Source organism: Hibiscus syriacus, unplaced genomic scaffold (assembly GCF_006381635.1).
Source record: "Hibiscus syriacus cultivar Baekdansim isolate YM2019G1 unplaced genomic scaffold, ASM638163v2 tig00110858_pilon, whole genome shotgun sequence".
Classification (NCBI taxonomy): Eukaryota; Viridiplantae; Streptophyta; class Magnoliopsida; order Malvales; family Malvaceae; genus Hibiscus; species Hibiscus syriacus.
Window position 1 is genome coordinate 281,451 of NW_024062890.1, and position 16,448 is coordinate 297,898.

The window sequence follows — 16,448 nt, forward strand, 5'->3', positions numbered from 1 at the left end:
ATACCCAAATTTTTTAGAATATAAACATTAAAATTTTGGACACTCATTTTTTAATTTCTAGATTCGCCACTACAGAGTTTTAATTCGTGTAACTTTTTCATCTTTATTTCATAAAAAAAATAAGGGTTGGTAGGTGTTTGTCAATAATATGTCTACAAAATTTGAGTTTATTTTCCCTCTTTAATTTGTTTAATAATTGAAGATGAAACAACAGGAGACAAAAATATCACGTGGCTGGCTGGGGATGCGGATAAGCCAACTCAACAGTCACCACTACTTCTAGCTGATCTCCAATTCTCAATTTTCACTCCTCCCCCTCGTACTTTAAAGCAGATGCCATAGCCAAAACCCAACTCTCTAATGGAAGGTCGGAGATTGGCCCTTCTCTATTCCCATCTTTGCCCCTCCCCTTCGCCCTCTCTTCTACCCCTCTCAATCGTTTCTCCTTCCGCCTGCGCTCCCTACAGGAAAGAATCCCTTCGAGACGACTGCGTTTTCTGCCTAATTATTCGCGGCGAATCCCCGGCTTTCAAGGTTTTTTCTTCTCTATTTACTTGTTTTTCAGCTTATTTCTCTAAATTTTTGTTTTAATTTTGTTTTATATATGTTCACATTTAAGCAGCTGTATGAAGATGATATGTGCCTGTGTATATTGGATACCAGGCCTTTGAGTCGTGGGTAAGGTATCATCTTTCTATTGTTACTGCAAAATATTTGACTTTTACCATCTCAAAACTAACTCTCTTGTTTATGATATTGGAATCTGACCTCTGGTACGGGTTAGTTCTATTAGTTCATCGTACCATTCTTAATTCAATTGATTTGGTTGCTTCAAAGTGAAATGAATCCAATTAATAATTGCCTATTTGGTAAAATAGTGTTAGTGGTTGGAAAATAAGAATCAAGGGTAGGTGAAGTGTGCATTTGACTTCAATATGAATAGCAAGGAAAAACAAAAACCATGGGCAGATTTTAACTTCTTAAAAAAAAACTATATTTATGTCACATTCATTTCGGATAAAATATTTTATTTTTTAAAATGTACTCTTAAGATGTATGTGTTGCTTTACTAATCCAACATGTCGAGTGTAAAAGCTCTCTTGGCAATACCGGAATAATTTCTTTCCAATGTATATTATCACTCTGTTGAACTAATATGTTTAGCTTATCATTGCATGTTGAACTTTGTTGTTGTTTCCTAGGCACTCTCTTATTATCCCAAAGTCTCATTTTTCCTCTTTGGACGCAACTCCACCATCTGTAAGTTTGCTAGACATTGTTTGTTGTTTTCTTCAAGCAGTTGTGCTCACTTTTCATTATTACTGAACATTGTGCAAAGGAATTTTGATTGGATAAAAACTGTTATACATATTGGTGAGTAGATAAAAGTATTCACATGTGCAGTTAAAAATTGTTCGAGACGACTAAACAATGCCATTAATGTCCAGTGTTTCATTTCAGACTGATTTTGCTTCTTGATTATAGAAAGTGGATTCATTGGTTGTTACACATAGCAACCAAGTTAACACAAGCTGCAAAATTTTATTAAAGCTAAGATCTAAAACGCCATTAATGTCCAGTGTTTCATTTCAGACTGAATTTGCTTCTTGATTATAGAAAGTGGATTCATTGGTTGTTACACATACCATCCAAGTTAACACAAGCTGCAAAATTTTATTAAAACTAAGATCTAAAACTTTTAGTTTTGTTCTAGGTCTATGCAAACAGTGTTTATCATGCATGTAGTTATGTGCTCTGCATTATCCATGTAAACATGCTTCCATTTATATAAATTTCGTGGACTAAGTATCATACTTTGCAAATTTGAGATTGCTCAAACATGTTTTTGGAATAAATCATATTTTTAGTCTCTCTTTCATGTGTCTTTCGAGGAACCTTCAGGTGGTAGCAGCGATGTGTTCAAAAGTGCCTTTCCTCGGCAATGCAATCATGAAAGCTACTGGTTCTGGTAAGTGCTGAAGTGTGTTTATTGCAGCTTTAATCTACACATATCAGTTTTCTTTGAAGTTATTAGACTAGATATAGTAATATATGTTAAATTTGCCTTCAATTTCGCTTGAAATTTGTGGCTTTTGAATTATGATTATCCAGAGTCATGACCCTAAGCTATATATTATATCTTATATAGGGTTAGAAGATTAAAACTAGCTTAAGACACTATAAGAAACAACTGTGACTAAAATTACTTTGTTGACGAAAGCAATATTGTTCCAATGTTACTTAAGTCATTTCACATGGTTTTCTTGGAGCTAGGCAACAGACATGATATGGGCAGCGCATCACTACCATTTAATGGTACAACTGGTCTGTATTTGTTTGTTCATCCTCATTCATTCTTCATAAAATTATTTTGGAAATATTAATGGTTGAAATATATAAATTTCACCACTATGATAAGTATATGTCTCGATATAAGTATATCAGTGGCAGCAATGTTGGTTTTCCACCATGAAGTAGGTTGGGGTTTATTTGGACGCAACTTTATTGAGTCTACTCTAGAGAAGAACTGTGACTGAAATTACTTTGTTGAAGAAAGCAATATTGATCCAATGTTACTCAAGTCATTTCACATGGTTTTCTTGTAGCTAGGCAACACACACTAGGGGTGTGCAAAACTACCTGACCCGCAGACCCGGACCTAAAAAAACGGGGTAATTTTCTAAAAAAAATTACCCGGCCCGACATTTTCCGGGTCGGGCCCGGGTCACAAAATCTAGTTTTTCCGGTTACCCGAGTACCCGGTTAGTTTTTATTTTTTTTATTATATATATATATATATATATATATATATATATATATATATATATATATATATATATATATATAGCCGTCTCCTCCGTCGTTTCATTTCTGGTATGAATGACCAAAACCACTGTTTTTTCTTTTTCTTACAAAACAAAATTACAGACACATATCTGATGCAGAGGCTAATCGTGGGGCTACATCTTGTTCCATGCATGTAATGTTTTTGTCGGAAACATAACCCAGAATTGAATGATAATAATTTCAACATCAAAGTTCATAAATACAGTATGTGACAGATGTAAAATATACTATATGAATTTAGAAAATTAAATGGATTATACATAACAATGTTATTGTTTTTAATACCGACTATAATATAATGAATTATTTATATTATGAATTATTAGATTTTGTGTTTCGAATTTTTAAATTTTATGTTCGGATATTAGAGTATATAATTTGAAGTTTCGAACATTTAAATTTGTATATATTTTTTTAAATTAATAATTTGAAAATAAAAAATAAAAAAAACCGGGTACCGGGTACCCACAAAATAATCGGGTACCTGTAACATCCGGGTCGGGACACGAGCCGAGAAATCATCGACCCGGAAGTTCCGGGTACCCGGATTTGCACACCCCTAACTCACACAATATAGGCAGCTTCACTACCATTTAATGTTACTTAGAGGAAAATTAGTTTATCAAACAGAGTTACCATGTTTACCAACTTTGTAGTTTGTGTTAAATATCTTTGTTAAATGTAGATGACAATGTATTTATACGTGTTGGATTTGATGTAGATGTCATGAATCATATCATGTAAATTAACCTTGGAAGTTCCAATGCGCAGATTCATTCAACTTGTTGGTTAACAATGGTGCAGCTGCGGGTCAAGTTATATTTCATGTAAGTTGAAGGCCCTTCATTTCCCCTTTTGTGGATGCTTGCATCTAGAGTAGACAGAGAAGGTAGTTAATGTCTCATGGCAACTAAAAGAGATATATTAATTTCAGACACATATTCACATAATTCCCCGTAAAGCAGGTGATTGCTTGTGGACCTCTGAGGTATGCTTCATTTGCTTTCTTATTTACTTGCATATGGGAAAAAACGGAAGTAGGGTTTCGTTGGAGTAAATATGACATGCTTCTAGTTTTACAGAGTTTGCATCGGTGTCCTCTGAAGATAGACCTGGAAACTTCAGGTCTTGCGAATCATGTTCGAGAATTGTTGCTAAACGTTTCCGGAGAGAGCAAAGATCAAGTGTCAACTGTGTCTTGAATCTTCGTGGTATCATAATATAAAAACATATACCTTGTGGCTTGATCTTATGTACCATAGAATAGAAGTAGATAGTTCATTCTTTCAAGAATCTCGTCGGTCCACCACCATGTTGTGATTTTGTTTGTTCAGTCTAAGTTGGAAGCTTGTTGTTTCAGTATCTAAAACCTATTAAAATGTTAGATTTTTTTCTTTTATCATCAGTTTATAAGAAATCATTTTACGTTTCCATTGTTGCCTGGGCTACTCCAAAGACTGGTTCTTATTTCAAAATTTAGTAGTCATTGTAAAACCAAAAAGAAGTGAAAAAGAAAGGTTGTAGTTTGAATTGTCGTGCCCGTTGCCCAAACCGTAAAGAAGCAAACAGTATTGACGTTCGCTTTCCCTAGGGTCTGGGAAATTCCTTGTTACTTCGGCTGATAATACGATAATTTCTATTGTTAGAATATTATTACAATTTTTAGGCTTATATCACAAATTAGCACCTAAAGTTTATTATCTTTTTCATTTAAGTACTTAAAGTATTTTTCGGTCAAAATAGGTACCTAAAGTATTTTTTGATCAAAGTAGGTATATAAAGTATCAATTTTTTTCATCAAAATACCTAAAATATTCTTTAATTAATGTCACACGTCAACTTTTTTAGAATTTAGATGAGAAAATTGAATACTTTAAATACCTATTTTGACCAAAAAAAAAATAAATTTAGATACTTATTTTGATAAAAAAAAATTGCTTTAGATATTTAGATTAAAAAATGAAAGAGTATATTTTAAATATTTATAATATAAGCCAAATTTTTAAATAGCAAGCAAATATGTCAGAAGGCATTGAACAAATTATAAGTTTTGGAGAATTCTATGATCCATGTTGATTATTTATGGAGATCCTTAAATTTTTTTAATATTTTCTTCCGAGATATTTATGGATAATTTCATAATTTAATTTAATTTAATTTAAACTAAACTTTTATAATGGGTTAATTATGGAGAGGTCCTTAAACTTTTTAATATTTTCTTGATAAGGATAATTTATTTAATAATATATTTAGGTATATAACATTAGTGATATTTTTCGGTGTGCGACGTTCGCTTTATTAACATCCATTAATTTTGGTGTAACTATTTGAGTTTTCCTACTCCCAAAAATTTATCTTCTCTTTAGTAAGATAGTAACATGTCACTATTTTATTGGTATAATAAAATTATTAAAAAATAACATATTAACTGTTGACGAGAGAAAAATGACGTGAAAAATAAAAAATATATAAGCATTGTGAATAATGATTTTATTAGAAAAGTAATTCGATAATCAAAATAGGAAAGAGACAATAAGTTGATGACTAAGCGTATTTTACCCTTTATATTAAAACCTTATTTAAAATTAACATAAAAAATAACTAACAAGTGATTTAATAGAGTGAGTCACTAAATCTCAAACCCTAAGTAAAATTAAAAATTTGGATCATAATATTATATATAGAGCAATAGAAAAATCATCATTATAATAAATCTTTTTAATATTCATTTTAAATTAATTCTCATAACGATAATTACATCAAAAATTTAAAAATTTTAAAGAAAAAACCCTCGCCGTATTTGAGGTGACTTAAGTATACATGTACCGAATTTTAGTTCCAATGAAATAAATTTCAACGAACTGCACAATTTGATATTTCAGAGCTTTATAGTCTTTTTTCAAGATTGCATTGGCAGTTGGCACCACCCTATCTAGAAAATAAGAAACGGGTCATGATGATTGACCTCTGAAATTGCATAGAAATATCCTTTTGTTTTCCTTAGTTTCCTCTATAAAATTCAATCAAATGATTCAAACAGGAACAAAAGAAACAGAAATGGTTTTGAGATTTGTTTCAAGCTTCACTTTCTTGCTTCTGCTAACTACCCATGCAGCAGTAGCACGTAATTCCTCAGCTATTCCTACAGCCATTTCTACAGCAAAACCTGGGTGTAAAGGCAGATGCGGAAGTGATATTGTTCCCTTCCCTTTTGGAATCGGACCCGATTGTTACTTGAATTCATGGTTTGAGGTCACTTGCAATGAAACTTCAACCCCTCCAACAATTCTATTGAAAAGAATAAACATGGAGGTCTTGAGTTTCCTTGATTATAGCAACACGTACTTTGAGATCGAACTTCTCGTGAGGAGTCCAGTAATTTCAATGAATTGTCCGGGCAGGAAAACCGATAACAAGCAAGGGTGGATCTAAAAGGCAGCCCTTTCTTCTATTCGGAGGCGAGGAACAAGTTCATAGCCGCGGGTTGCGACACCAGAGCTCTCATAGCAGGAATTAAGCCTAAAATTGTAGGGTGTGATTCGGATTGTATCAATGGCGAAACACTCTTCGGTACTATTCCTAACAAAACCTGCAACGGTAGTACGTGCTGCGAGACTGTGATTCCGTCGTCTCTCGATACGTTTAATGTGACATTCGAGAGTGAATCCAAAGGATGCAAGTTGGCCTTCGTGGCTGATCAACAATGGTTGAACTTCAATTTAACAAACCCCTCTGATTTGCAGAATATGGAGTTTGTTCCAGCTTGGCTTGATTGGTCATTACCACTTATATTTGAATTATTAAATACAAGTACGAGAGAATATTCCTGTAATTTAGTCATGAACACTTCGGGAGACATATCAACAGGGCTTTGTTATTGTCGATCTGGCTATGAAGGGAATCCATATCTTCGTGGTGGATGCAAAGGTAAAAAAGAAAAAAAGAAAGAATGAAATTATCTTCTCATCCCAAGTTTGATTGTTTATTGAATTCGTTGTATTGTTATTATTCAGATATTGATGAATGCGTGGACGAAAGACATCAGATGTGTGCGGACGCGACTTGTGTGAATAAACCTGGGTCTTATTCATGTGAAAGAAGCAAAACTTGGACTATTGCTTTAGGTATAAATTAACAGCCTTTTCCCCATATTCAGTCTAAATCAACGTAGATTTTAGTGATCACTGTGCCACCTAATTTAATGTTGTCGATATATTTCAGGTGTGGGATTAGGGTTTGGAGTATTGTTCTTAGCGATTGTTGGATGGGTGTTGTACAAGTTTCTTAAGAAGAGGAGGAAAGCGAAACTGAAAAGAAAGTTTTTTAAACGTAATGGTGGGTTATTATTACAGCAACAAGTTCATTCATACGAAGGCAGTTTAGAGAAAATCAAGATATTTACCTCCAAGGAGTTGGATAAAGCAACAGACAATTTCAACAAGAATAGAGTGCTGGGCCAAGGCGGACAAGGCACCGTTTTCAAAGGGATGTTGGTTGACGGAAGAATCGTTGCGGTTAAAAAATACAAAGCCATGGCTGCTGAAAAAGTCGACGACTTCATCAATGAAGTCGTCATTCTTTCTCAGATTAATCACAGAAATGTGGTTAAACTACTGGGATGTTGTTTGGAAACCGAGGTTCCGTTACTCTTTTACGAGTTCATTTCCAATGGCACGCTTTTCCAGTATCTGCATGACCAGAGCGAGGAGTTTCAATTATCATGGGAAACACGGCTGAGGATCGCCCAAGAAGCTGCCGAGGCCCTCGCGTATCTGCACTCTTCGGCCTCGATTCCGATCTATCATCGAGACATCAAGTCGACGAACATCTTGTTAGACGAAAAGTTCAAGGCGAAAGTATCGGATTTCGGGACATCGAGATCGATCTCTATCGATCAAACTCACTTGACCACACATGTGCAGGGTACGTTCGGGTACTTGGACCCCGAGTTTTTCCAATCAAGTCAATTCACCGAAAAGAGCGACGTCTATAGTTTCGGGGTTGTCCTTGTCGAGTTACTGACCGGCGAAAAACCGATTTTACAAGGAATGGCGGAAGAAGGGAGAAGTTTAGCCACACATTTCATTGAATCAATGGAAGAGAAGCGAGTGGTGGAGATTGTCGATGGACGGATTGTGAAGCAAGCAAAAAGTGAAGAGGTGATGATGGTAGCTAAGTTGGCTTACCGCTGCTTGAATTTGAGCGGAAAGAAGCGACCGACAATGAAAGAAGTTGCTATGCGGTTAGAGCAGATTCTGCCATTGCCAAACCCAAAGGATTCAAATGTTGATCATCATCATCACAACCTCAAAGAGATGCACTATTTAAATCTGGATTTGCCTTTCCCTTGGGACTCGGCTTCTTCTTCGACAGATTCTAAATTTTTCTCTAATAATACTTACTCCCTACAAAATGAACCACTTGTTTAATTTTTTTTAAACGTACTATATTTGTTAAAATGAAGATTTACAAAATGGCTTCATTTCCCGCATAATTTTTATCAAGAAAAGGAGAGGAAGCATTTTCTTTGTGAGAAAAGAAACGCAGATCAATTGTCGTCGCCAAAGAGTAAAACCAAAGATTACAACTTTACTTTCCTGTTGGTTAAAGTTTATAAGAAAGAAAGAAAGAATGCGGTAGCCAAACTAGCGGAGCGATTCAAGACAGTTATTTCAAGAAAGGCCTTTTTGGACTGATGCTTATACTGATGTACCCAATTTCCCTTTCTTCCATTCTTGTCAATTCCTCATTTGTTACTCTATAAGTTTCTGAATCTTTTTCTTTATAATTATCTTTGGAGTTTAAAGGCGATTTCTGTATGCCCTAATGTTGCTGTGAATTGGACGAACCGCGCTCTTTTCAATCTCTGGACGAAGTACGTACGCTCACTAAATTATTTCTATTATTTTCTTGAAGAAAGAGACTTTTTACTGTCTCTATTTGCTGTGAATTGGACCGGTTCGACCGATCGGAAGAACATGACGACGTCATAATTATTAAAAAAAATTAAATAAAAATATAAAAAATATTTAATAAAAAATAATTTTTTATATCACAAGTCATATTCAAAGCAAATCATAACATATATAAGTTAAAAACCATAAAATCAAGTGAAACAAAATGATTCAAATTAACTACAACATAATATTTAAGGTAAAACATATTGAATAATAAATATAATTATATAACTATAATTAAAAAATAAATTTGGGGCTAAAAAAATCATAACAAAATGATATTGTTTGGTTTAATTTTTTTTTTAAAAACAATCCTACATGGCTAAGAAACATAGAAGAGCATCCCAACTAACTTCTATAAATAATAGAGGTAATTTGACATTCAAAATCATGGAGCCTTTTGGTGAGCATTGAGTGAAATATTCTTTCACTTTAATCAAGTTCGAATTTTAGGCTTCAATCGAGCTTCTAAATTTTTTTTAGTTCAAGTCTTTTCGAGTTCAAGTTTCAATATTATATTTCGAGTTCGAGTTCAACTTGATAATTTTTAGCTCGTGAGTTTGAGTCGAGTTGAGCTTACTTTTAAAGTTTTCAAGTTCGAGTCGAGCTCAGCAATACTCGAGTTCGACTTGGCTCGTTTAACATACGACGTCGTTTGGTTTAATTTTTTTTAAAAAAAATACAAAATTGACGGTTTTTTCTGGTTTTCAGCCGGTCCGGTTCAGCGGTTCCGGTCGGTTCACTAGTAGCAGTTCAACCGGTGTAAATTGAACCGGACTAGGCAACGGTTCCCGGTTGAACCGACCGGTCCGGTCTGATTTTCAAAACAATGATTGTAAAATCAAATTTGATATTTTTAACAATCTAGTCATTACTCCAAGTTGAATTATATATGAGAGTGTAGCGATCAATGTTCAAAAATTGATGCTCTCTCATATGTAATTCCACTTAAAGTAATGACTGGATTGTGAAAAATATAAGTGTTATTTTACAACAGAGTAATCTAACATCTGAAATCATCGATGATGTCTCCGTGAGAAGAATAAAATAGCAAACATAACAAAAATAATTGATGACTGAGTTATAAAATCACACTTGATATTTTTCACAATCCAATTATCATTTCAAATGGAATTACATATGAGAGAGATCAATTTTTGAACATACAAATATTTAAAGATCGTTGCTCTCTCGTATGTAATTTCACTTGGATAATGATTAGATTTCAAAAAATATATGTGTGATTTTACAACATAATTAATCTGACACCATAAATCATCGATGATGTCTTTGTAAGAATAAGAAAAATAACAAGCATAATCGGAAATAGTAACAAATATATATGAGGCATAAAAACAACATAAATTCTTACCTCACCAGGAATGTCAACTTCATGGGCTTCACTAAACACTCGACTCAAAACTTCTAGTTGCTTCATCTGGAAAGTAATAGCCTTGTCTGAAAAACCTTGTGGTTGAAAACTGTCGCGGCCGTCTTTCGGTTGGGTCTCGGAATTGGGTTTCGACTTAGATTAAATGGTTAGAGTCGCCATCGACCATTTTAAAACGAATTTAGGTGGGTCGGACACCATCTTACCTGATATACGTTGTACCAGAAACGTGTCGGGTTCGGGAGTCGGTTACGGTCAAGGAAGGATTAGCACCCTTGAACCGCCCTTTCAGTACCAATTAATTTATCGATTGTCTTTAATTGCGAAAATTGAAATTGAAATTTAAAAACCCGATTTAAATTATTTACCTTCGGTTGAAATTACCACCAAAGAAAAAAATAAACAAAATGGTAAATGACAAATAAAATATTGAATGCTAAAAAAAGAAAAAAATGAATAATAAAACAAATAAATAAATAAATAATAATGTATTATCATTTCTTAATTCTTATTTATTATGACAAATGAACATGAGAAACACCAACATGTAAAATAAGCACAACAAATATAAAACTCATCCATTTCAAAACAATCAGCGTTGGTATTTTATAAAGCAGGAAAAAAAACAACAATTTGTTCATTGCATATCATGGGGTTATCCTGCTCATTGTTCAAAGGCATTGAATATCCATCTAGTTATAAAATTCCGCAAATAAACACATTCTAAAACAACAAAAGCAATTAAAAAAAATCTTTCAAACTGCAAATGGAAATTAAAGTTCGTGTATTCAGCTCAGCTACAAATCCTTAACGCTTCTTCTTTCTTACTTTTGCACCACTGGTATAACACCGGATTTGGATTTAAATGTTTTGGGATCGTGTGAAGCAACAACACACTGGGTGCTTTGTGTTTCACTCTGAAATGGGTTCCACGTTTTTCTCTGTGCATATTCCCCCGTGGGAACCAATGGTTCTTTTGGAAGTAAAAAGAGAGATGAATGAGTGGCCTCCCTTCAATGATCTGTGGTCTCCCTGTGGCCTCCTGGATTTTGATTTTTATAGTCCTTATGAAGAGGACAAAGTAGAGATGTTGGCCCCCCACTCCCATGGATGCTTGCTGCTGAGTTATAGGAGAAGATAGGTGTGCTTGCTGCTGAGTTCTAGGAGAAGATGAGTGTCCACGTTCCCACGAATAGAAGCATTTTGAGATGGTGGGGGTCCAATTGGGGCCTAAAAAATAATTATATATAAATTAATAATAATAATACTAAAAATAATAATAAGTAATTATTATAATAATAGTAATAACAATATAAAAAAAATTTAAATCCGGTAAAAAACGAGTGTCTACAAAAACCTTCAAGAAAATATGATTTTTCTTAAGAGCTGCTTCACAAGCCTCCCTACTTAGTAGTGGAAAGTATTGCATGAAGCAAAATTCAATGGATATAATTCTGAAGCAAATGTTGAAACACATAGGAATGACAGTACTTCAAACTTCGCAACTCCAACAAGCGCTTGAAAGATGTGTGCAGCCATTGCAGGTACTTTGCTTTTGCAAGCTCATTCCAAATCGCATATACCATAGAACCAGCTGGATTTCCACCCTTTACAAGGTCCAATACCTACAAAGCAAAATAAGTCTTTAAATGAATTGAGAATCTAGAAATCAAGAAATACATTGGTTACTTGAAACTGAACAAGTCTTTGTACCTTTTGTAGTTCATTGATTCTTTGAGCAATATCAAGGAATAAATCTTTAAATAAATTGAGAATTTGGATATCAAGAAATACATTGGTTACTTGAAACTGAATAAGGTCCAACGCCTACAAAGCAAAATAAATCTTTAAATAAATTGAGAATTTGGATATCAAGGAATACAACAAAAATGATAAGTGATCTTAGTATGAGCAATATGAGTTTTTCCGACAAATGTGTGCTACATAGAGTCAGGAATGGATAGAAGGAGACAGATGAGAGTAATCATCTCGTACGCTTCTAAAATTTTAAAAATTCATCTCTTTGACATAAGATCATACATGCATATAATAATATCTAGTGATTTGTTATTTTTCATATGTATATTGTGGGTGAAAAAGTGAGATATGTAGGCCGAGTTTTTAATTATTAGAATGGGCAAAGGTAGTCAAAAGTAGAGGAATTAGCAATTATGTCGGTGTCTGCGTGGATTTAGGGGTTAGAACTTAAAAGCCATCTTCCACCGCAATTCACTCTTCTTTGGTTGGTTATTGCCATTGCTCTAGAATTGTTTTTTCAAACATGAAGGAATAGATATGTATATGAATTGTTGGTAATATATACGAGAAGGAAAAGAAATTGTATAGAATTAAATATGAAAATTAATATTAACCAAGGCTATATTTTTATTAATGTAATATAGATACAATTGTCTAAAGAAAAGAAAAACGAATGTTAAATGCGTATCTTAAAAGAAATAAAAGACGAAGTCAATGGGTTGTTTTAAATAAACACGCTGTTTTTGTCTGTTCCAAAATTTGGTGATATCAGTCTCTCCTTTTTGGATTTCCAATGAAGAGAATGTATTCTAATTTTCTCTAATAAATTCAAATGATTTAATCTAAATGAATAAATACGTCTAATTCCCGAGTTTAAAAAAACAAGAATTCTGTCTAATTTTAAAAGAAATTTAATCTAAAACATTTATATTTAAATTAATATAATATGTAAATATTGAGAGTGCTCGACTCAAACATTCATATCACTTGCTAAAAGAGAAAGTGTAGCAGGGAATTGTGTTCAGCATCACACCAGGAGTTTCAGTCCTACACATTAATAAGCTTGGAAAGAAGAGTAAGGTATTTTGCAATTGGGGCCACTGACTGATACATTCAAGGCTAATTGCAGTAAGTTGGATGGACCAGAATTCCCCAAACGACTCATAGTTTATATGGACACGACAAAGGGTAAAGCAGATGCTAGAAGATGAAGAATCTCAACACTGGTGATGAAGGATGATTATGCAACAAAGGGGTGAAACTTGCATGTGAATGGTGCAGGAAACTATTGGATGGAAACAAAATACATAGAATCTGAAGCATTATTGAAATTCGAATAATAATAAGAAAGTTGTCAAATGCGGGCAAAAAGTTATTGGGACCAAACAAAAGAGATTCCATTTGTGTTTAGTTAACTTATTAAAACTGAGAATCAAAACTCTGATGAAGGGCAAGAATTTACAACAACAAAAAAAAAATGGGATGCATTACGGTGCATCGTTTCCACTCGGTTATGCGGTATGGGTAATATTAACAGCCTTTCTCAATCTGTCAAGGATACCATTAGCCTTTCTCTTGGCTCTACAAGTTCCATCTTGAGCTAACTTAGATATTGTTCCATGGCTACTCTCCTCTTCCCTTAATGCCTTCCATTTGGCTCGATCACTAAGACATATGGCGTGGAGGATCGCGATGCAGTTTTCATTGTTTCGTTCGCAAGTGCTTTCCCGAACGATTCGAAGCAAGCAAGGAACAGCTCCGAATTCCACCATTTCATCGACGGCCCTTTGATGTGTTGAAAGCATTGCAAGGATAGCCAATAACTCGTTCACAAGCACACCATCCATTATCATTTTCAAAATTACCCTGACAACACCATCACTCACCGCTCTTGCCTTGTTCTCATGGAGAATGCATAGGTTAAATATAGCAGAAGCAACATCTTTCAGCACTAATGGACGCCCCTCGTTGAGAAGCTCAATCAGAGGCTTTAAAACACCTGATTTCCCAATGAGTTCCTTGTTGGATTCAAGAGCAGATAAGGTGAAAAGGGCAGCAGCTGCATTGCTCTTGGTTTCAATAGTTCCATATCTCAGAGCTTCCATAATAAGAGGGATGACCATCGGGGTTTCGGCAACCAGCTTCTTATTGCTGTCATGAATTGAAAGGTTCAACAATGTCGTAATCACATCTTCCTGGAGATCAGTGTGAAGAACACCGCTTTGAGATTTTGCTTCCGAAAGCGGGGCGAGCAGTCGAGGAATGGCGTCGACGGATTCCCCGAAAAGGGCACGGAACGAAGGCATGTTCTTCGTCAACAACCGCAGTTCCTTCGCCGCTTCCTTCTGTTGAGGAAGCACGGCGGCGGACAACTTATCTAGCAAAGAAAAGAAACGGTGACGCTCTGATTCAGTTACACCCTCTTCAACACGACACTGAACCGGGATTTGAAACTCAGTTCCTTGACTCTCACACCACTGTGATATGAATTCATTGATGAGGAGATTCGGAGTTAAAACTGTGTGCGAAAGAACTTGTTGGGTTCGAGGGCAAGTCCGATTACCCGTTTTCAGCCATTTCTGGATAAATGGTCTATCATATGTCTGCAAATCAACAAACGGAACCATATCTAAGAGTGAACATCATTTAAAAAAAAAACAGAACAAAAATTGCAATATACCTGGCCTGAAGCTAAAATAACGGGATCTCTCATAAGCTTTTTAGAAAGAGGACACATAAACTGTTTGGGACAGGACAGCGGTTCATGTAATTTCAAGGACGACGTCATGGCGGTCGCCGTCGATCGTGTATTGAACTTAACCGCTCTCAAAGCAGAAAGAACATCTCTGGCTCGATCGATGGAGTGGAGGCTGTAATCCTCATCGTCGACGATGGTCTTAACCAGCCTGTGGAGTTCTTTCTTCAACTCCGCCGCCCTAGCTCTGGCCGTTGGATCGAAACTCAATACACCGGTTTTAGCCATTCGATTCTTTACGCCTTCACCACCACCACCACTCAAAAAGATAAAAAGAAATGGAAGGGAAGGCCTTAGTTAATTATTATGGAAAGAGAAAGAATGAGCGAATGAGAATACTGAGTTTGATTGGCAGTGGGATATGCTTTTATAACACCATTAATTATCCCTAATTTTGCATTAAAATAAAAAAAAATCCAATTACTTAACTTTGAACAGATACACGCATCACGTGGGAATTTAGATTAGATTTCAAGTACAAATATTGAGTTTACGCCGTTCCATATTATAAAAAATAGTCAAACCGTATTACCCTTTAAATTTAGTGTTTTAAATAAATGAGGGAAACTCGAACCCACAATTCTCTGCTTTTTAAATAAGTTTGATTTTATTTTAAAACTATTATTTAATAGTGAAATTATCTTTTACCAAGTGATTTTAATGTCTAAATTAAAATATTATTTCTGGAATTAAGAAATTGAATAACAAAATGGGGATGGGGTCCAAAATCACGAACTCCACGGCGCTCTACGGCTGGCGGTGGTCTTCTTTTGTTAAGGAAGAAACAAATATAATCTCGTGATGATAAATTATGAGATCCATTGATGTTAGTAAAATCATACATTTGAAAAACAAAATAAGAAGGGAAAAGAGGGCACACAAAGGAAATTCAATGAGGGGAGCCCCTCATCGTTTGTCGTTGTTCACCTTTCTCCCTCGGTTTTTATTTAGATTTTTAAAACAATATCAGAATTAGATTAGAAGGATCCTTTTTTATTCAACCTAAATTCATTAATTAATAAATCAAATACATATCGATTAGATAAAGAAAACTGTGGGTCCTTTCTCGTTTTCCTTTTTAAAAATTAAAATTTTGGGTAAATTACTATTGAAACCACTCAACTTTTACTTTGTTTCTGTTTTGTTCAGTTAACTTTAAAATTAAAATTTTGTTTAAAAATTTTACCATACAATTTTTTAATTTTATTTTTTATCACTCAACCTTTTGTAAACACAAAAAAAAAGTACATTGCGTTTTAGGTAGTTGTATTTATAAATTTGACTAAATATCTACCCCTTTTGTTTTTTTCAACTTGATTTTTCTTAAAATCAACAAAATTTAAATAAAATTTTTTGACATAATCTTGACTTAATTTGCAGTCTCAATTTGATAATCATATAATCGAGAAAATTTATTTTTCTTCTCCTTCTCGACCTCTACATAGTTTTAAATCTAAAATTAAATACTCAAGTATCAATGAATCAAAGAAAGATTAAGGATATGGTCTTAAAAGGAAGGTTTTAATGACTTTTTGTATAAAATGAAAAGTTTTTAGAATTAGGTGACCAAGACAAAACTAGTTGACCCCAAAGCTTTGAAGGATTTGGACGTGAGTGGGGCCAATAAGGGCTGTCTTCCAAAATTGGAGGCTGCTGTTGTTTCCACGTGTTGTTTCAAGAATGCTTCCAATAAGGGGTTCATTACTTTCTAAATATATAATGTATCCACGTATTTTAATTT

General features: G+C 34.3%; 2 protein-coding genes and 1 pseudogene across 3 annotated transcripts; 2 read left to right on the forward strand and 1 right to left on the reverse strand.

Moving 5' to 3' along the window:
- The first annotated feature begins 290 nt into the window (after nt 1–290).
- LOC120143537 (adenylylsulfatase HINT3-like) lies at nt 291–4,246 on the forward strand. Of its 2 annotated transcripts, none has more exons than XM_039157838.1 (7): nt 291–534; nt 623–678; nt 1,203–1,260; nt 1,903–1,969; nt 3,619–3,674; nt 3,782–3,835; nt 3,922–4,090. In XM_039157838.1, the coding sequence occupies exons 1-7, from the start codon at nt 361–363 to the stop codon at nt 3,949–3,951; spliced, it is 495 nt and encodes a 164-aa protein (XP_039013769.1). In that variant the 5' UTR covers nt 291–360; the 3' UTR covers nt 3,952–4,090. The 2 variants fall into 2 exon arrangements, with proteins under 2 accessions (XP_039013769.1, XP_039013768.1); XM_039157837.1 differs by having other exon boundaries at nt 298–534; nt 3,930–4,246.
- Nucleotides 4,247–5,904: 1,658 nt separating this feature from the next.
- Nucleotides 5,905–8,276, forward strand: LOC120143584 (annotated as a pseudogene).
- Nucleotides 8,277–13,329: 5,053 nt separating this feature from the next.
- On the reverse strand, nt 13,330–15,037 carry LOC120143536 (U-box domain-containing protein 9-like). Its single transcript, XM_039157836.1, has 2 exons — nt 14,633–15,037; nt 13,330–14,555 (listed from the first exon to the last, which is right to left on the reverse strand). The coding sequence occupies exons 1-2, from the start codon at nt 14,933–14,935 to the stop codon at nt 13,464–13,466; spliced, it is 1,395 nt and encodes a 464-aa protein (XP_039013767.1). The 5' UTR covers nt 14,936–15,037; the 3' UTR covers nt 13,330–13,463.
- Between the last annotated feature and the right edge of the window lie 1,411 nt (nt 15,038–16,448).

What these genes read in the sequence shown, in the direction of transcription:
- LOC120143537 (XM_039157837.1), top strand. Translation starts at nt 361, where the DNA reads ATGGAAGGTCGGAGATTGGCCCTTCTCTATTCCCATCTTTGCCCCTCC. An exon ending in ACCAGGCCTTTGAGTCGTGG is followed by an intron (nt 679 to 1,202) that starts GTAAGGTATCAT and finishes GTTGTTTCCTAG; the next exon opens with GCACTCTCTTATTATCCCAA. An exon ending in TGGACGCAACTCCACCATCT is followed by an intron (nt 1,261 to 1,902) that starts GTAAGTTTGCTA and finishes AGGAACCTTCAG; the next exon opens with GTGGTAGCAGCGATGTGTTC.
- LOC120143536 (XM_039157836.1), bottom strand. Translation starts at nt 14,935, where the DNA reads ATGGCTAAAACCGGTGTATTGAGTTTCGATCCAACGGCCAGAGCTAGG. An exon ending in TTATTTTAGCTTCAGGCCAG is followed by an intron (nt 14,556 to 14,632) that starts GTATATTGCAAT and finishes GTTGATTTGCAG; the next exon opens with ACATATGATAGACCATTTAT.